The 21,224-nt window shown below is 39.8% G+C and overlaps 1 protein-coding gene across 3 annotated transcripts in view; it reads left to right on the plus strand.

Annotated features, from left to right (window-relative positions):
• LOC110831753 (LIM domain only protein 3) overlaps positions 1–21,224 on the plus strand; it is a 99,715-nt gene that overhangs the window by 67,014 nt on the left and 11,477 nt on the right. For all 3 annotated transcript variants that reach the window (XM_087357629.1, XM_087357627.1, XM_087357628.1), the window contains 3 exons: positions 14,390–14,492; positions 14,608–14,745; positions 17,014–17,139. In XM_087357629.1, coding sequence (XP_087213755.1) covers positions 14,398–14,492; positions 14,608–14,745; positions 17,014–17,139 — 359 coding nt within the window. In that variant the 5' untranslated portion in view covers positions 14,390–14,397. The remainder of the gene's footprint in view (positions 1–14,389; positions 14,493–14,607; positions 14,746–17,013; positions 17,140–21,224) is intronic.

Genomic DNA, 21,224 nt, shown 5'->3' on the forward strand with positions numbered 1-21,224 from the left:
GACTACACAGCGCAAGAACCCAGAAGACAGAAATCTTCATACTCTGATGACGGAGGCAGTATGACCTCTGAAACGTTGGTAAAATTCGACCAGACCACACAGCGCAAGAACCCAGAAGACGGAATTCTTCATACTCTGATGACGGAGGCAGTATGACCTCTGAAACGTTGGTAAACATCGACCAGACCACACAGCGCAAGAACCCAGAAGACAGAAATCTTCATACTCTGATGACGGAGGCAGTATGACCTCTGAAACGTTGGTTAACATCGACCAGACTACACAGCGCAACAACCCAGAAGACAGAAATCTTCATACTCTGATGACGGAGGCAGTATGACCTCTGAAACGTTGGTAAACATCGACCAGACCACACAGCGCAAGAACCCAGAAGACAGAAATCTTCATACTCTGATGACGGAGGCAGTATGACCTCTGAAACGTTGGTTAACATCGACCAGACTACACAGCGCAAGAACCCAGAAGACAGAAATCTTCATACTCTGATGACGGAGGCAGTATGACCTCTGAAACGTTGGTTAACATCGACCAGACCACACAGCGCAAGAACCCAGAAGACAGAAATCTTCATACTCTGATGACGGAGGCAGTATGACCTCTGAAACGTTGGTAAACATCGACCAGACCACACAGCGCAAGAACCCAGAAGACAGAAATCTTCATACTCTGATGACGGAGGCAGTATGACCTCTGAAACGTTGGTTAACATCGACCAGACTACACAGCGCAAGAACCCAGAAGACAGAAATCTTCATACTCTGATGACGGAGGCAGTATGACCTCTGAAACGTTGGTAAAATTCGACCAGACCACACAGCGCAAGAACCCAGAAGACGGAATTCTTCATACTCTGATGACGGAGGCAGTATGACCTCTGAAACGTTGGTAAACATCGACCAGACCACACAGCGCAAGAACCCAGAAGACAGAAATCTTCATACTCTGATGACGGAGGCAGTATGACCTCTGAAACGTTGGTTAACATCGACCAGACTACACAGCGCAACAACCCAGAAGACAGAAATCTTCATACTCTGATGACGGAGGCAGTATGACCTCTGAAACGTTGGTAAACATCGACCAGACCACACAGCGCAAGAACCCAGAAGACAGAAATCTTCATACTCTGATGACGGAGGCAGTATGACCTCTGAAACGTTGGTAAACATCGACCAGACCACACAGCGCAAGAACCCAGAAGACAGAAATCTTCATACTCTGATGACGGAGGCAGTATGACCTCTGAAACGTTGGTAAACATCGACCAGACTACACAGCGCAACAACCCAGAAGACAGAAATCTTCATACTCTGATGACGGAGGCAGTATGACCTCTGAAACGTTGGTAAACATCGACCAGACCACACAGCGCAAGAACCCAGAAGACAGAAATCTTCATACTCACCGCTGCGAAAAGCTCAAATCATACACAGCTCTATATTAACTGCAGATGTATTTAGAGTTGAAAATGTGAGAGGATAATCACGTTTGATATGCGTGAAAGGATTGGACAAATAACAGTGGTCTGTTTCAAGATACTCGCCTCGCATTCGCCTGGAGCGACTGAGAAAACCCACGAAAACGCTCGTATGTAGTTGATGTCCTGACCGAGATTTTAAACTGGGCAGCTCCAGAATGCAAATCAGAAACTTCGCCGCTTTTAACCACGTTGTTATTTTTATTATGGACCTTCAAGAAACTTGTTTGATTATTTCACGACAAGATGTTGCCATGCAAATTTTTAGGGTCTCATATTGAATGAAAATACTGTCTCTCCTACCTCAGTTTATATGGTTCATACAGTGGCACTGAGGTAAAATATTTAAAGGCGAAGAAACTCGTAATATATCAAGTCAGTCTGCATTTCTATCCGTCCGTCCATTCGGTTCAAAAGCTATTTATTTCGACACACACAGACACAAGGACATGATGATAAGAGACAGAGTTACGTTTTTTTTTTTAATTTTTAATTTTTGCATGAAGCTGAAAGTGGCAGTGAAATTGACGTTGAGTTTTATAACACGTTCCTAATTTGGTTTCGATGTGGAGGTCCTCAAGATTGAAAGTCGTAAGTTCATAAAATCTGAGTGTAATGGCTGGTTGATGTTATTACAAACCCGTCTGTTGTCAAAACAAATGACAAACGTTCTTATGGCTGCTGGTCACGTCGGAAGTTTTCTGCGCGCTCTGCTGTCCACTCAGCAAAACTGGATAAACAAGCGAGGGTCGCTTCCCGGCATTTTTCTTGTTAGAAACTTGTTATCAGACGATGGTTTGCCATGATGAATTCTGGGAACCAGTCCCATTAGCTGTCGACTGCAGAACTATGCCCACTCAGCAATGGCATAACTTCATGTCGTCGGCGCAAGAAATCGCATTTTAGCTGCGTTCATCAAAACTGTTGTGACTGCAGCTCATGTCTGTAGGATTTGAGGTTCTCATGGCGACGAATATGAAGGTGACTGTCTTCTGGGTCTTCACGCCGTGTAGTCTGGTTCGCCCTGCTGATGGAAGCAGCAAGTATCTCTGAAATATCGGTAGTAAGCTTTTACCAGTCTATATGGCGTTTTACGCATGCCTATTCACGATAGAAATTGGAAGGATTTTGACGAAAGTTTGGTAATATCTTCTTGTGAGGCAAATCTGATGAGAGGTCACATCGGTTTATCAATTTTTACAAAAGATCAATGGAAGCAAGAATTCTGTTATCTTAGCTCAATATATTGTCTGATTCCAGGAATTTTGGTGTATGAAGCTTATATGAATCTCTACACTCTAATTTATTTAATTAGATATTCTTCTGTGTGTATATGTTCTGGTTAATTTACCATGAATGTCTGTGAAAGTCCTGAACGACAAAGTTTTTTCTGTTGAGATATGGTCGCACATATTTCTTTCACTGATACTTTCAAAAATCGCTAAATAAGCTGAGCGTAGTTCTATACCAGAATTTCCAGTGATACAAGATGCTCGGGATATCTCATGCGTAACATGAGAGAGGATAATACAGTAGGTATACTGTGCAAGCCACATAAAATCATGTCTTAGCGACGTGTTATGAATATACAGCAGATTCCGTATAATTGGGCCATCGGTTAATCGGGGCAACCGTTTATTTGGGACAAATCTTAAAGAACAAAGGTTTTTAACTCTTTACGTGGAACTTCGCATGATTGGGGAATCCGCTTAATTGGGCCAAAGTGTTCTGGCCCCGATGTGTCCCAATTACCCGGAATCTACTGTACTTATGATGTTACTGAATGACCCTCTCTTCACAAGAAGCAAATACGAGGGTCGCTCATTAAGTAATGCCCCACATTTTTTTTCTCAGCCAATAATGAAGATAGAAAAGTGCACTTTTACATGCTTGAGATTTGATGTTTCCCGCGTTCGTGTACGGAGTTTCAAATGATTCCAACCGATAGCGGAGCTGTAGTGAACTGTTAAAATGGCGTCTGTGAACGACTCTCGTTACAAGCAACGAGCTGTAATTGAATTCTTTGTTGCTGAAAAAGAAACGGTGGTGAACATTCATAAACGTTTGTGTGCTGTGTATGGAAGCTGTGCAGTCGATAGGAGCACCGTTGGTCGCTGGGCTAAGAGAGTTAAAGCTTCAGGAAGTGAAGAAACCGAGCTCCGTGATCTGCCGCGCTCTGGGCGTCCTGCCACAGCCACCACTCCAGACATGTTGAACCGCGCGGATGCCATTATTCGTGAGGATCGGCGCATCACAACTCGACAATTGGCCCAACAGCTTTCAGTCAGTAATGGAAGTGTAATTGCAATTATCCGGGTTCTTGCATATTCGAAGGTGTGCGCAAGATGGGTTCCACGAAGTCTCACAGCAGACCACAGGATTCAAAGGAAAACGTTTTCTTCTGAATTGTTGGAGCGTTTTGATGCTGAGGGAGAGATCTTTCTGTCCCGGATCATTACAGGTGACGAAACCTGGATACACCACTTTGAGCCAGAGACAAAAAGGCAGTCAATGGAGTGGCATCATCCTCAATCACCGAGAAAGAAGAAATTCAAGTCAATTCCCTCCGCCGGAAAAGTCATGATGACTGTCTTTTGGGACAGTGATGGGGTCATTCTTGTGGATGTGATGCCAAGAGGTGCGACCATCAATTCAGACGCGTACATTATGACCCTGGAAACCCTCAAGAAGCGTTTCCGACGAGTTCGGCCTCACAAGCATCCAGCAGAAATTTTGCTCCTGCATGACAATGCACGCCCTTACACAAGTCCGAGAACCCGGGAAGAAATCACCAAATTTGGTTGAACGGTGCTGCCCCATCCACCCTCCGACTCCATCTCTTTGGGCCACTTAAAGATGCTATCCGCGGAACAAGGTTTGAAGATGACGAGAGCGTTATTCAAGCAGTGAGGACATGGCTACGTGCACAGGACAAGAGCTGGTACCGGCAAGGCATGCATGCACTTGTTCCACGCTGGCGTAAAACCGTACAAGTTGATGGGGACTATGTGGAAAAATAGTATGTGTAAAGGAAACATTGATTTATATTGTCACTAAATTTGAGCCATCTTGAATAAATATGTTCTGAGGAAAAAAATGTGGGGCATTACTTAATGAGCGACCCTCGTATATACGTTATAAGTTTGTAACAGTGTAGTCTGCGCTGAAGTTAGAGACCAGAAGATGGATGAATGAGTGGGAAACATATCGCCCATTGCTTAATGGCATGAATTAAATCAAGTTAAGAGTGTATGAATTTGTAGGTTATGTTATTGTGAAAATATTTATTGTTATTCTAACGGACAATCAGCAGCATCTTAACTTTCAACCACACTGGTCATTCGATGTTCCAAAATGTGTCAGGAATACCAACTTCATGTTGGCGAGTTGTGTGAAATGTTTTACGTAATGTGTATATCGATTAAATCGGTGCTTTCGATTCGTAATTGTTGTTTCGACAGCTGTTTTACACCCAAACAAAGTTACTTCTTATCTGCTGTCCTTATTACCAAAGAAACTTAGCATCTACGATAGAAAATTATTTCAAATGTAAATATGCGAGACCCATATCGGTTATGTTACGCCTAATTAATTGTATTACGCTCAGTGGAACAAAATAATTTATTATTGTTATTACCGTGAGATAAAAAAGTATCATGCTGAAATATTGATAAATGATGGACGAAAAATTTCATAAAATAAGCTTTTTGTGTATGTTACGGAATATTTTTGTTGTTGTGGGAGTTCTTTGAAATTTTTCACAAGTAGGAATGCTTTACACAACACTACAGAAGAGTTTGGAATGAAAATATCTTCACTAAAATCTCAAATAATGTAATTTGTAAGACAGTTTCCATCTAGAAGCAAAATTGTAATAGATTGTGTCACATTGGAATATCCTTACGAAACTTAAATGCATTCACATATTTGTGATGTAAAATTTCATACGAAGAAAAACATGACACAAAATGTAAATATTTGCAAATTTTTAACAATGCTGAGGAATCCTAGACAGTTTAGATTAAATTATGTAATAATTTAGCAATTATATCACTTTTACATGGCTGTGAAATCTGGGTGACATTCTTACAGCTGGATACAATCTGTTAAAAAAATATACAAAACGCGGTCCCAATCGAAAATAATCCAGAACAGTATTAACAAAAACTGACTAGATCATCTAAAGGAATTAGAACTTCACTTCCGACCCGTCGGAACACGAAGTCCTGGGCTACCATTAAAGATATTAATCGTTTAATAATTGAGGCCGAAACAGGCCATTTATTGGCCTAAATTCTTGACCGGAAGGAAGAGCAGAAGAGGTTTGTAGTGTGTTCCTTGGCCGAGAGTAAGGCTTGCGTTCGAGTTAATCTCGATCAATCGAGCGAGATTCGCACTGGGATGAGACAGTCGCAGTCATCAGCGGTTCAATTATTTGGCGCGGCAACCCGGGAATCAATCAGAAAAGTAATTGAAAAACGACACGATGCCAGGCATGCCAACTATTCTTTGTTGCACTTCCCTTTGTTTTCCTGTTCATAGAGGGGCGACAGGGACTCGTATCCATTTTTGAAGCGTTGTTGAGATTCGTAAATTGAGTTACGGTTAATTTTAAGTCAACACTTTTTATCTTTATCTTTCCCTTTGATTTTGTTTATCGTGGACGTTTATTTATTTTCTTCTGTCGTTTACTTGTTTTTAATATGGATGCCTTCTGGGTTGTTGCGTCGTGTAGTCTGGTAGAAGTTTACCGACATTTCGGAGGTGTTTGCTGCTTCCATCTTCAGGGCGAAGAGGCAGAAAATGGCTTTCTTGGTTCGAAGGACCTCGAGTCTCCAAACGCTGCGAAGAGTTGACTCCCTATAGAGGTTTACTAAGTGAGATTTGAGGTTCTTGCAGCGGCGAATATGAAGATGGATGTCTTCTGGCTTGTAGGACCGTGTAGTCTGGTAGAAGTTTACCGACGTTTCAGAGGTGTTTGGTCTCTCCATCATGAAGGCGATGAGGTAAAGTTCTACCAGACTACACGGCGCAGCAACACAGAAGGCAGACGTCTTCATAATCGCCGCTATGAGAACCAGAAATCTCATTTTCCCTTCTCTTGTTCTGTCTTCTTTCGTTTCTTCGTATTTTCCTTGTTACAAGTTTTAAAACACGCGACCACAGATAAAAAAGAAACGGGGAACACAAAATGGTAATCTGTGCGCTGTCTTTGGATTGGTGTCAGGGAAGTGTGCCCCACATTAAAATTTTGTATTGCTAATTCGCAGAACACGTAATACAGTTAGAACGTAGCTTGCCTGATACTTCACTATTTTCGGGTAACCATCGACTGATGACTTAACAAAATGCTTTCCAGAGACCTCTTTTGCTGACAAGCAGCTGAACATTTACCATATAATTTTGTGTTCAATTGTTATGGGTGCTATAGAGTTTACAATCTCCCCTCAGTTTTAGCGTCTGTCTTGTACAATGCTTCATCAGTTTTGGTTCTGCAATACAAATGACAGTGTCTGTTACATCTGCAAACCATTCCTGCATTATAATTTCTGTGACAGGGAACAGTCTCTGCTCTCCCCTTGGTGGAGTAAATTGCTATCAGAACACGGTCTATCGGCCGAGGTTTGTGTTACAGTTCTCTCAGACGACAGTCGTTTGTTAATTAAAGATAGCGAGCGCTCACATGAAGGGGGCAGTACGCAGCAAATTAACTGCTCTCTGACGACAACCATTTGCAAGACACCAGTTTGTTCTACGTGTTTGGCCTACTTGTTTCTTATTAAACTTGCAACTTCTCGATTATTTCGTGGTCTTACTCTGTTATCAAATTCTCATGCCTTACAAAACACAATATGAGGCTGGTGTGCCACAGTTCTGCCAACTGCGCAGCCAACATTCCCAGCATCAGTATTCTTGCAGACCTCCTTAAGTAAACAAATCTTTGGTTCCAGATCTGTGAAGAACTAGGTCTGCAATTTCAATGGACGATTCTTTGATTGTCACAGTCCTTTATTTAAATCTTAACACATTGACAACTTTTATTGAAAGTCTTACGGGGTTGACACTATTTTATTTTAACTCTTTAAAGCTCAATGGTTACTGTGTGTCTCACGTGCTTTGATAAACGCTAATTCTGAATTTTGTCCAGTGTCTACATGAGCTTCATAAATCAAAGAATAAACAGCGATTATTCCCGTAAAGAGCACTTAAAAACTAATTTTTGTAATGAAACCGTGTTATTTTATGTTCGGTCTGAATCGCTAAACATTTACAAGAGCTCAGTATCGAAAGGCAGAATAGAAAATCATAGCCGAGATGTACTGTAACGAACAGTTAGTGAACTGCGCATAAACGTACCCGCTGCATGCGTAGCAGATCGTAAAGAAATAAAACCATTAACTTCACTGAGTTTTCGAGCACTGGGTTTCGAATCTCGGGTGGAATGTTCATCGAAATATTTTTCTTGACGAGGTAGCATACAAACGTCATATCTGTGTCTCATTCTCTTTGGGCCGCTCATAACCTCTACTCCAGTGTGTTAGGAATAGTGAGAGGGGAAATTGACGCATAGACAAAGTAGAGAGCCAATCGCCCTCCGGCTCGGTCTGCCGGCCGGTCAGGGAACTAATGTGTCCGTGAAATTGACTGCCTCTTGATCGGCTGCCCCTAGCAGGCGTGTAGCCCGCGTTGCAGCTGTTTCTTTCCATCACACCGGCGTTTACACACTTCTAACAAAAATAGACTCTACCTTCGTTATGACCTAGAGTTGTCGGAAAAATACAGCTGCCGCCCTAAACTAAGAAGACCACTGAGGAAAATATTCACATGTAAAGAAAATGACGGAAAAAGACGAAAATAAAAGGACGTGAAGAAATGAACAGAGTAGGAGAAACAATAGAAATTAATGATTGGGGTGTGGAGGTAAGGGTGATATTAATTTTGGCTATAGGTTGACATGAGTGTTCAGCTTCAAGCTTCGGCCACTTTATCCCCGAGGGAGAGAATTCTCAGTGCTTGTTTTATGTAAGGTTGGGTGGCAAGACACTCCCTGCCACTGCCGTGAAACAAACCACGGTCACCCAGACCACAGTTAACCATTTACCAATTATTCTTGACTTGGTAATTATTAAATTCCTTGAAATTTCGGGTTCCATAAAATAATATAGAGCGATTATGAGCCTTTCAAAAATGTTGATCCGTGGAGTAAGATACGTGCTTTCGTAAGATGAGTTCTTTCTTTTTTTGTCAACAGTTTATTTCGGTGTAAAGAACGCCTAACTGTCAGTGTTATGTAGGCCAATATGCATTTTCCTAATTTCTTGTCATATTGTAAATTTGATTAATTTTAGGTACATTTCTTTATAATTACAAAATTAAAAGTTTTGTATCGAATATCTGGGGTAATTTTAATTTCTTCGTGTTAATGTACTTTGAAGAAATTTAACTTTTATATCTGTGAGTTTGAAGTATATTCGCTTGTTGATTAGGCACTGTAAATGACACGCTTTGGATTGAGCAGTGACGCTGCGTTGGTTACATGTTATAAAAATGTTCGCCCCTTGAAAAAAGGAAATTAAAAAAGAATACTTTAATAAAAACGTCAACTCAACTTGTGCGCCAGGGGTTGAAATTAAAGTTGCCCTCTGCAATTCTGCTATTGTCAGAGCAATTCATTGTCAGATCAGTGGTGTTACCTCGCGGCAATCCGAGCAAACTTACACGTGCTCGATGTGTCAGATAATCGATTTTGCAACAACAATAAAACTACAAAAGTTGACATATGCGTTTGGGCCTATATTTCAAAACGTGTTTAATCGTTTTCACTGAAATATTGTGCGTTTTAAAACTGTTTTCTGAGTCGAAGAATGTCTGACAAAACACTTTGTGTTCGTCTCAAGCCGTACTTCAACCGTAATCACCATTTTGATGCATAACTCACTCTTCCCCTGATTTGTTAACGACGTAGAATTATTTTATAGTAACATCCTAAGTTTTCACTGTCTGTCCGTATTTTGATTGGTTATTAAGTTCGATTCTTATAGTATGAGAAACTGACAGTGAATGAACTCTTTAAGAACCTACACGACTTTGTTCTAAGCCACTTTTGTCCAGTTTACCTTGTCACCGGGATTATCACTTATTATTGCCGAGTAGACAATTTCTCAGAATTTCCGATTCTCTGCTAATTCCAAATTATATAACAGAAAACTCAATCATCCTGAGTGCTACACTTCTAAATATGAAGTTCTTTTTGCAAACACGTTTAAGTAATACTTAAAATGTAACCTAAAGATGTCAGCATCTACGTGGTATCTTATCAGCGTGGAATATTTTAATTCCATCGGCAACACAACCTGATGAAGGTCTGCTTTATGACATCGAAAGTGTTTTCAGTTGCCTTAACTGTGCCTAGTGAAGTGTACGAATTTAAAGCTTTTCATTGAATGAATATTTCGTATCCTTAGTTTATCTGTCCCTGACCAATACTTTCAATTTCCTCTGTAAGAAAACCAAATTTGGGTATTTCCTGTCGGTGAGAGATTAGGTTTTTGCTGACTTTAGATAATACTGTTGTGTATCTCTGTCATCTTTCATCGGCGCGTGTCGACTGTGATTCAAGTGCCATATGTTGCGAGTTTCCGATCAACTTCATGGCCCCTAAACCAATGAAATTACAAGAAGCGGTCACTTGCAGATGTCAAGCCGGCTCTTTGTTCGTGGCTCCATTGTTCCCAATTGATAACAATGCTGCAGTGCGCAAGAGGGAAGTTTAATTTTAAACTTCATAACTTTCACAGCTTCGTCTGTTCCTTCACTGCTTGCATTTCAGTGTGTGAGTAAGATCTGAATGCTTTGCTGTCAGCGGAAGGTTTCCTAGTCTAGGAGTGGATGTTCCGACCTGGGTTTATGACAATAGAAGGAGACTCTGTACACAAACTGTAATAAACAGATAAATAAATGAATAACTACAGATAGGCCTATACGTTACCGCGGGGAATTCCCTCGGAAATTTCCCACGTGGTTGCGTGGATTCTTGTCTCATTATCATTTCCACTTGTAGTTCTTTATGTAAATTTTCTGTTTTGTATTGGAATTTGCTGACCGCTGTTAGCGGGACTCACCAATATCAATTTTAAAGAACATTTGTTTAAGACTTGAAGATTTCACGGCGACTAAACTCGACCAGTTTTTCTCGGGAAACAGTCGCAACGTTTTGAAGACCATCTGCGACTCCATAATCATTTCACTATTGATGGAAGCAGGTGTAGTTCGCGAAACGTCGGGATTCTGTTCAGAATCGACGTGTTACTCGAGAGGAATTTTTCAAGAAAATTCTTCCAGCAGTTTTCCAGTTTCATGCGGTGTGGCAGACGGGTATATACAGACATTTATGCAACGTTCAATTGTGAACGGGCCGAGAAACAGAGATTGCAGGAAAGAAAGAAAGACGACTAGAGAGGATATAAAATAAATGAACAAGAAGATAAAAATAAGAAACGATGAAACGGTTGAGGAGGAAAAGGAGTGGGATTAACTTGGCCTCGTAATTATTATGCATTGAGGTGTGAATACCACACATGTAATACCTAGCGCATGTAAAGCCGCGTGGATAATTAAGCTAGCACCAGCTCGCTGCAAGTATTAATGTTGCCTCAGCGCCATCTGGCGTCCGCTGAATAACGACGTGTTTCTGATTCATTTGCTACAAAGTGCCCACATTTTTAGCTGTCCCCAGCACACGGCCTCCTGGAAACTTCTTGCAGACTTTTCACACAAATCTCTTGTCATTGCTGCGAAGTCAGTTCTTGGAAACTGTATTCAGCCAAATACTCGAATAATCTGTACCCGAGTACATATGAGCGCATTATCATTAAAAAGTACGAATTTATTAATTTAATTTATGGATTTTACTCTTTTCGTCATCATAAATGCCAATTTTAGCCTATTTTACTTACTTTAGAAGGAAACATGTCTAACTTTAGTTGGCTTTGATCTATAGACATTTTGGTAGGACTCCTTGGACGAGGGATCGGCCCGTCGCAAGGCCTCTACATGTACACAGGACAGCACAACACAGACATCCATGGCTTGAGTGGGATTCGAACCCACGGTCCCAGTGACCAAGCGGCACAAGGCCCACGCCTCAGACCACGCGGTCATAGTGGGCATTATGAATAGTAACTGATTATGACTTGTGTAATTAATAATTCATAATTCCTACTAGTCTCTGTAGATAGAAATGTTTGAATGAGTGTTTACGTCACAGATAAATGTTTACTAAAACTCCATATTCTGTCATTTATTTCTTTGAAATGTTTGAATGTATGTTTTTCTTTGTTTTATGCATTATTAATAATCGATGTCTGTGATCATAATAATATTCCAGTAAATTTATCGTCATTACGCTCATAATGTTTTATGCAGTGCATCTTGCACTAAGAATCAAAGTGCATGAGTAAGAAATCAACGCTGTGATGTTTGACAGTGTTAACAGTGGTCGTATTACGTTATTATTATTATTGAACATCTGGTCTTTGCCAATCGTTTGGTGTTAAGAAAATAACACAATGTTTGCAGGAGTACCCACAAAGACCTGAAGCCAAGGTTTAATAAGGTTCTGTCCCCCGCCGCAAGATGTCTGCAGAGACAATATGCTACCGTATGCGCATCGCTGAGTCATTCAAGGCCCTGTGGATTACTTGGAATGATTTCTTTCTTTAATTTTTTTCAAAAGTAGACGTTTTTTTATGTTTTTCATAACCTGGTTGCCGCGCCGTGATTTCGCTGTCAACTTCGTTCATATTTCACACGGCGGAGGGCCCCTTCACATCCTATCGCTTCACTCATACGTGATTTCTGGTCTCGAGTCGATCAATAAGTTAAAAGTTGCGGAAATTGAAACCATGCAGGTGTAGTGAATGTTAGCAGTTGCATAGCGTGGGACTTCACCTAACTCTGTCATCAGTGCGTTGAGTCTCATACACCAGAAAATTAACGCTTCCCAACAAGAAATGCGTATAATATTTTTTTCAAGCCTAACGGAAAATGATTGTGATATTAATATTTAGACGGGAAAATGATACAAATTATATTTCCTCAAATGTAATGTATTATATACGCGTGTTAGATTTTAAAATAAAACAGGCAATTCGTTTACACGTCAAATTCACAAAATTTTGCTGAAAGCTTTGAAAATACAGTAAAACACCATAGACATGTGAAGTTATTTAATAATTAACCGTGTGGAACAGAGTCCTCCTTTCGAATGTACTAGTCGTCTTCCTAATCAAGAAATTGTCAGTTTTTTATGTATCCCGAAGTTTTTACACAAGAGCTCGCCAATCCCGACAATTTTTATTTTTGGTTATTTTAATATTATCATCCCATTTACGTCTAGGACATGCGAGCGGAATTTCCCTTCAGGCTTTTCGCAAAAAATATGTTTATGCATTTATTATATCTCTCATGTGTGCTACGTGTCCTGCCCATCTCATTATTTTGATTTGATAAACCCAATAATATTTTTTGTAGAGTACAAATTATGAAACTCCTCATTGTGTATTTATCTCCATTATACTCTCACTATTTTTCTCTTTGGTCCAAATATTCTCCTCAGCATCCTGTTCTCAAACACCGTCAAACTGACATCTTGTCTTTTTTGAGAGAGACCAAATTTTAACAAACAGAACAGAATTATATTATGATGTGTTTCAATTTTCAGGGTTACAGAAGAACGAGAAGTAATCGATGTATTAATTTATTTTTAAAGTCTCTCGTTGAATATCTTATGTGCCATGCTATAAAATAAAACGAATACAAAACATCTGTGACAGATTCTATTAAAATGCATAAAAAAGTTTAACGTTTCAATTTTAGTAACATATTTAGGACGATAACGTGCTCATTAATATATTTTGTTTAAGTACGGAATAAAATTTTCTTTGCCTATTAATCATTTGACCAAAAACTCAGTCATTAAATAGACTATCTACGACTTACACCACAGGAGGCATTTGGCACTTCAGGGCGACTTTTGAGTTCGTCCAACCTGCAGTCAAGTGCATACAAGGCTTTTATTTTCGTTTGAGGGATGAAGCAGCCGGAACGTTATATAACTTACGTCCATCTAATTCGTCGCAATCAGAAATAAATCCGTAGAATTGTTACACCGAACATATTACTGCTCCACATCTGATGTCCCCTAATAGTACTCTTCTTCACTATTTAATTAAAATCATATCATAATATAATACTGGCTTCCGATTGGTCGACTGAACACTAACAATACGTGTATTTAATTAAAACACAGTATGATTTCGAAGTTACAGCAGAGGTTTGATGTTGGAGAGTAATTTTTTCAAAGTGTGAAGCAGATTCTAGATTCAAAGTACAATTTCTGTCGTGGTGTACAGCGTGTTGCCAAACAACAGTTCCATAGGACGCACAGTTGTATTTCTGCGTTTACGTCACACCCTCATCGTGTTGTTTTTAGTTTAAGCGGCAACATTTATTTGTTTATTTAATGCCAATATGTCAACTCTATAGGGAATATGTTCCGCGTTCACTAAGAACGGTTTAAGTCAGTAAAAATCACGCTTGACTTAAACCTTTCTTACTAAGCACCAACATGTGGCATAGAAATATGCCGTTTGGCTTACAAAGTTTAAAAATTACGAATTAAGAAAGAGAATGTCGGCCGAACTAAACTACCCGGTAGTGTTGCGAGGAACGGATTAGTTATACGGATGGTCGATGTGGAATCCGATATCTGGTAGGTTTTCTCCTGACCGTGATTCTAACCAGAGCCTCCCAGAAATGACTAGCTGAAGAACTCTGAACCGCTTCAGAAATTGTGGTTCCTGGAATACGCTGAGGATTCTTTCGTTTCAGGCGCCAGAATGACGATGGACGTAAAGGCGCAGACGCAGACGCAGACGCAGAAGAACACTTCGCCGCAAGAGTGTGCTGGCTGCGGCAAGAAGATCACGCAAAGGTGAGAAATAACCCAACACAGATTTGTAAGACTCACTTCCAGTTGACTGATGCCTACAAGCAGTACTATAACTTGTGCTGCCATCCATCCCACTTTCAATTGACTGCCATTGCAGGTTTCTGCTGAAGGCGCTGGATCTCTTCTGGCACGAGGACTGTCTCAAGTGCGGTTGCTGTAACTGCAGGTTGGGGGAGGTAGGCTCCACGCTCTACACGAAGGCGGACCTCATCCTCTGCAGGAGAGACTACCTCAGGTATATTGCCTGTCATATTCAGATCATACTGGGGGGTCGAAGTAACAGCGGGCCGGAGCAACTTTGCGAGAAAATATCTGAGGGTGAAACATTCTTACATTGCTCAAAATTATTTATACTGACTGAATACAATTTATGTATACGTAGGCCTATCTAGAAATACATAAATATATTATTAGTGATTTATTCGGATATGATATCCTGGACTCTGGTTGGCATTATCAAGGTTTATAACGGCGAGTAGATATTAGTTTTAAAAAATAGTGCCAGGAGCGGCTTCTTGGCCCGAAGGTTCAACGGGAAAACTATTCTTGGCCCGATGAAAATAAAGTTTTACCAGCTTGCTGTAAGGTAATTGGATTATTGGAATTCTCTTTAAATTTTTGTGATCGTGAAGTAGGTCTATAGCACTGAATACCACGAAATTGGAAATGTCTTTCGTAACGGAGAATGGCTGACGAAAATTCAGACAGTTGCATTACATCCAAGTGTAATACTATCTAGATACTATGGTTAGCAAGTATCTTCATCTACTGGTTTCAAGTAATACCTGTCTTCAAACAAAATACTACAACTGATCTTCCTTCTGCTACTATAACTCATTTAAACCATGAAACAGAGTTCTTCTTAAGAAGTTAATAGTCGTTTAGTTTGTCAAGAAATTCTCCGACTTTCTTGGAATCAGTCACCGGGTCCACAAATATCCTAAAGCAGTCTACGCCCTGTGTCCTTCATATCTGTGTCAGTACACTTGCCCCTCTTCTCCATCTGATAACTCCAATACTGTTTGGTGAACCTCCACATTATGTAATTTCCTTCATCCTCCTATCAATTTCTCCCTCTTGTGTTTTATATTCTCCTCTGAATCCTCTGATAAAAGCGATCTCAGTATATATTCTTCGCTAAGGGTTGAATACCAAGTTCCATTCCCATACGAAACAACACTCAAATTTATAATTGTCATGTTTCTACCGTTATGGTATGAATGTTACTACACTGTTTGGTGTAATAAATTCTTGTCGGGCTACCAGCCGTGTAAGTTGGCTTATTGAAGAAAACACCAACGTTTCGAGAACCATCTTCGCACTCTAATACAGTGGCACTAAGTACCCTCAGGACGAGGACGGAGATGTAGCCCGAGAATAATTTATTATACTTAGTTGCCTCGTAGGCTTCAGATCATGCATGTATTGTTTGGTGTTCTCAGTCTAAGCTGAAGCGTAAAGAAAACCTCGTGAGGCGTTCTGCTTATCTGTCATGTCTTACAGTCAGAGATGTGGTGCCATCTATCAGTGGCCTTAACGAACTATAGGTTACCATTATAACATATAACCCGAGAATAGGTGAACGAAATTTTTTGTTATTTTGCGGGGACGTTATGCATTTGGAAACTCGAACTTTTTCTAATTACATATAATAGGCCATAACAACATGACGGACGCTGAACTAGGGAGGTGATCCTCTGCGATTTCATTTGAGATGGTATCATTGCTCGTTATACCCGTCTGCACGCGTATAACTCGAGAACAGTTTGACGGATTTTTATGACGTTTAGTACTGATGTTATACCATTGGAGGCTATTACATGCCCATAATTTTGAATTTCCTACAATTGGATGAACAAACGTGTCGAATTCTCGAACCTGTCAGGTAGAAGGTTGATGTTCCTAGATGAAGCCACTACCCATGATCCACTACGATAACGCTGTTGCTTGTGCTGTCATCTGCCAGTGGTCAAACGAACCAGTCGTGCCTCTATCATTGGCCATATGAATTATTTGACACAAATGTGGCTTCCTTTGTGATAACTGGTAGTGATTTTAAATTATTTTATTATTATAGCGATTATGAAGTGTCTCGCCCATCGGATGTGACGTAAAGAATGTATTTCCAAGTACTATGTACTCTGGAGAGTATATCTTTCTCATTTTGGCACTATTACATTTCTTATTATTTTTGTTACGACGGGAGCAGAGTTGGACTCTGGGTTCTTAGGGCGGTAAGTATGAAAATGGCTGTCTTCTGAGTTGTATCGCCGTGTAATTTTCCCCACCTTGATGATGGAGGCAGTGAAGATTTCTGATACGTTGTAAACTTCTACCAGTCTACACGGCGCCACAGCCCAGAAGACAGTTATCTTCGGGATCAGAGTTATCTGGCGGGTTGATGCGTAGGTAAATTCTTAAATTTATACCCGCTACCCGTAATTTAACGGGCATTCGTCTGCAACGAAGTAACACAGACTAACAATATATTTCTGACCCGCAGATTATTTGGCAACAATGGACTTTGCTCTGCGTGCTCTAAAGTGATCCCTGCCTTCGAATTGGTGATGAGGGCCAGGAACAACGTGTACCACCTGGAGTGCTTCGCCTGTCAGCAGTGCAGCAACAGGTCTGCACATTAAATTACTCGTTATTGTATAATTTTAATTTTTAAGTGAAATTATTAACTCGTTATTGTTATGTTGATGTGACTCGGTTGCAACAATATCGTTTATATAAATGGGGAACGCAATCTGGAGGTGAGACATCTTGCCTTTGACAATTCTTATCGCTTGTGTTTTCTATGTAACTTCGTGCACCTTTTCTGGTAGTTACTAAATTATCAGTTTGGCAACTAGTGGGCTAGTTTCATTGCAAGTGAGACTTTAATAATACGAGAAACAAAGAATTCAAAAAGGGAAAGCGATTTCTTAACAGTATGGCAGGATATAGATACTTTTAATAGTAATATGAAGTTAGTTAACATTAGAAAGAAATAAGTAGACATTCCGAAGGGGAAAATACGATATGTCGACTGATTCGATGTGAGTTTTGCATTTGGGGGCAGAATTCTTGTCTTCGTTGATTTGTCTCTGTTCCTGTCTTCTGATTCCTTTTTATTTAGTTGTATTTTCTTCCTCGTTTACTTTATTACGTCTTTCGTTTCTGCCATGTTTTAAAATGAAATTGTCCGCTTTCTGACGACGGAAAGCTTTGGGGTTACGTCCGCGAAACAGATTAACTGTCTGTTGTGAATTTGTTTGTGAGGAACAAACTGTCGCCAAGTCCGATCGTAGTAGCTGCAGGTGAACAGAGTGTCATCGCGTGTCAGTGCTCGCCCTAGTAACTAGGACGGGTTATGGTGCTATATTTTCTAACAATTTCCGCCATTAAAATCAGTTGTATCGCCCGTAGTTACCGGCCACGTACCGATCCTTAGCGGGAACACTTCACCTAAATGCGGGAACACAGAAATTTATAGCGGGAAACACCGCACCTTATGGTGGGAAAAACAGAAAATTATTTAGGAAACATACTGCACCCTGTGATGTCTGGAGATTCCAGGCCCGAATTCGGAGTCAGGTTTATCGTAGTTTTCCTCGAACCTTCCGGACGAATGCCAGGGCAATAGAAAATTACTAATCAGTTTTCTCCGTGTGAAGTCGTTATTTGTTTAATAAAGACATTCCATGTGTTTTGACAGAAGATTCAGTATCGTGTTGATGGAAGCTTGTACTGGAGCCTGGAACCTGTATTCCACTCGCGACTCTTAATTTCTCAGATATTCCAATACACGGAATGCAAAATTTCTGCAATGTTTTTACGAGTGTCTAATGCCTGTTATTATTTTGAGCGGTTAGTGTTATTGAAAATTAATTAAATGATCCCATTTAATAATTTCTGCACCCCTTGCGTCATATGCATCACTAACTGTACGGTATAAATTTGCTGAAATGAATAATATGTTTCATAAAATCGGTTTATTCAAGCGTGATATGTGTCAGTTTGTGTGTTTCGGTTCAGTGAATTGCGACAGTGGACATGTTGCCATGTTTATCTCTTCATTTTAAATCTATTTTCTTCGTGGCCTGTTCCAAACACAGAACAAACATTTATGCCTGCAAGAACTGAGGGTACGCGGGCCTGGCGGGTACCTGGAGAACCACATTACACTGTTACAAACAAAAGGGACAACAACAATATTAAGACAAGCGCAGTCGCTTTCCTTGGAACGCTTCAGTGTGGATTAGTGAGGTTAGGTTAATCAACGGTTACATAAATAACGGGATTTTCGTTTCTGCCCATTCGTTCGATGTCAACACCAGAAGAAAGAGTTGTGTGATAAGAGAAGAAGATAAAGGACTGTGGATGAAGGGACGGAGACACGTGTCTCTGTTTATATTGTCCGGCCAGCCGTCGTGATTTCCCACAAGGCCACTAAATGTTTTAAAAGCTCCATCGATCACTGCACTACAGAGCGTAGGACTCTTCAGATAGCTTCAGTCACTGATGGAGCGTTCTGGAACAAGGCACGTTCCCACAGTGAATGTTTACTTTCAGTTTTATATTTAGAATTCGTGGCGTAAATGCATTTCTGAACTAGTTTCGATGGATAGTGTTCGTCGTCTTGTCAACTTCTGCTGCCTGTTAAACTGAGTTCGAAGAATCGCAGATTATTAATTTTCATTAATAATGTGTAATGTAATGTTTATCAAATAAAATGAAGTCACATTAAGCTTTGTTGATTTTTGTAATTTGTGTAGGGACAAATACTTTGACTGTTTTCGGACACTGGTTCTGATTCCTTCAAATCAAAATTTTCTGCCCTGAAATTACCTCATAGTGGCGGCCCGAGAAATTCAAAATTTATTCAGTATATTTTCACAGCTTTCACCGTTAGGCTTATGCAATATATTAATAAGTGTTTTCTGTCATATTTCTTTCTATTACCGAAATGCTGATGGACATTATTTAACATTCTGAGCGGAAAAAAAAAGATGGGGTTCTACAGCTTACTGGACGAAAAATATTTGGAAACAAATTTACGAAGCCAGGACCATGAAGCATATTATGACAACTTAGTAAAGTTTCACTTTAGAGATATTCATTTTTAATTCCAAAACATCTCTATTTTATAAAAAGATACATCTTTCATGGTGTCATGTTCCATCATGTCATCTCCAGACCAATATATAGTATAATAACCTACTTCGTAATCTGTTTTCTACTGGATATTCTATTATATTATGTATTATTTTCTATTGTAAACTGTGTTAATATTATTTCAAATTGAGCCATTATATTGTGTGTCTTGTTAAATTGTACTTATTTACGTTATTAATTATTATCTTATGTTGTGTTTTGTTTTTATTTTTTATTATATATATATTTCAGATCAAAGTAGAATTTATTTGTGTTGCACGATACTAATTTATAACCTTATTTAAATTGCCAAAACAATTCTAATAAATAGATATCGGGTTATAACACTTGTTTGTGTAAGTTCACTGCGATGATGTGGTTCGAATACGTGGTCCTGCTTTTATTGTTTTTTCTGGCAGTGTTAAATGCCGTAGATATTTGGTTGTAGTTGCATGGAAATTGTCTGCAGTCTTCCTAATGTTGTATTGATGTTATGTGTTTTTGTTGTTGTATGTTGTATTGTTTATTTATTATATTTACTGAATGTGCACTACAGTAGCACAGAATGTTTTAGTTAAACACAACGTGTAATTTTATTCAAACATTTGACAACGATAATGAACATTAACTTATTGAATTTTTTTGGAATGATAATATTTTGTCGTATTCACTTACAGCCTTCTGCATTAAGATAAATTGTTTTCTGAGATGTTGTGTTATGTAGTTGTTCACTATCGTCCTGATAATGGAGGCGCCAAGCACCTCTGAAACGTCGGTAAACTTCTACCAGAGTACATGGCGCAACCGTCGTGAGAACTCGCCAGCCTTCGTCTTGTTTATCCGACGTGCCGTGTCGGAACGCTCCATTTTATCAACAGTCAACTTTTCATGAATCCGAATGAATCAGAGTCCCCTACCACGCCCCTTCGACATTTTATGTACCCCGTTGCCTTAGATTTCTTTGTTATTGGCTTAGATTACACGAGTGCGGTTGTACTTTAATTTGCTGACGGAAGTTTATAATGTCTTAGAATTTATTGATTTGTTTTTATTAACATTCCAAGTGAAAAGAGAAAGAAAGTGGTTATTTCTAGGGAACAAAAACCCGATGGCTAAGTAAAGGCGACAATATGCAACCAGTAGCTGAAGAGAATGTTGTCGGCCGTGTTACCCTCGTCTTTTTCATTAGTATTACGTATTATCCAACATTTTCAATTATCCGACCATTCTAACAGTCCCTTTCAATTACACCTCAACTACACTTATTATTTATTTATTTATTTAGTGTTCTGTCTGAGGACAGGTCCATATGAACAGGATCCTTCCATCCTTTTCTCGGACTGGGACCTGTTCATATACGTTCTTGGCAGATGATCCAGAAGTGGTTTGCCATTGCCTTCTTCTGTGTGTGAATGGAGTAATTGTTGGGATGCCACGGAGGAAAACTCCGTGTTGCCTAGACCACGGCCTTGCCCAACACAAGTTATAAATTCGGGCACCGCCGGGAATCGAACCCGAGACCCCAGGATTACAAGGCCAGCGTTCTAACCGCTAGACCACCTCATCTTATTA

This window comes from Zootermopsis nevadensis, unplaced genomic scaffold (genome assembly GCF_977971745.1).
Source record: "Zootermopsis nevadensis isolate Lab colony 2312 unplaced genomic scaffold, Znev_1.0 Znev_ptg000028l, whole genome shotgun sequence".
Classification (NCBI taxonomy): Eukaryota; Metazoa; Arthropoda; class Insecta; order Blattodea; family Termopsidae; genus Zootermopsis; species Zootermopsis nevadensis.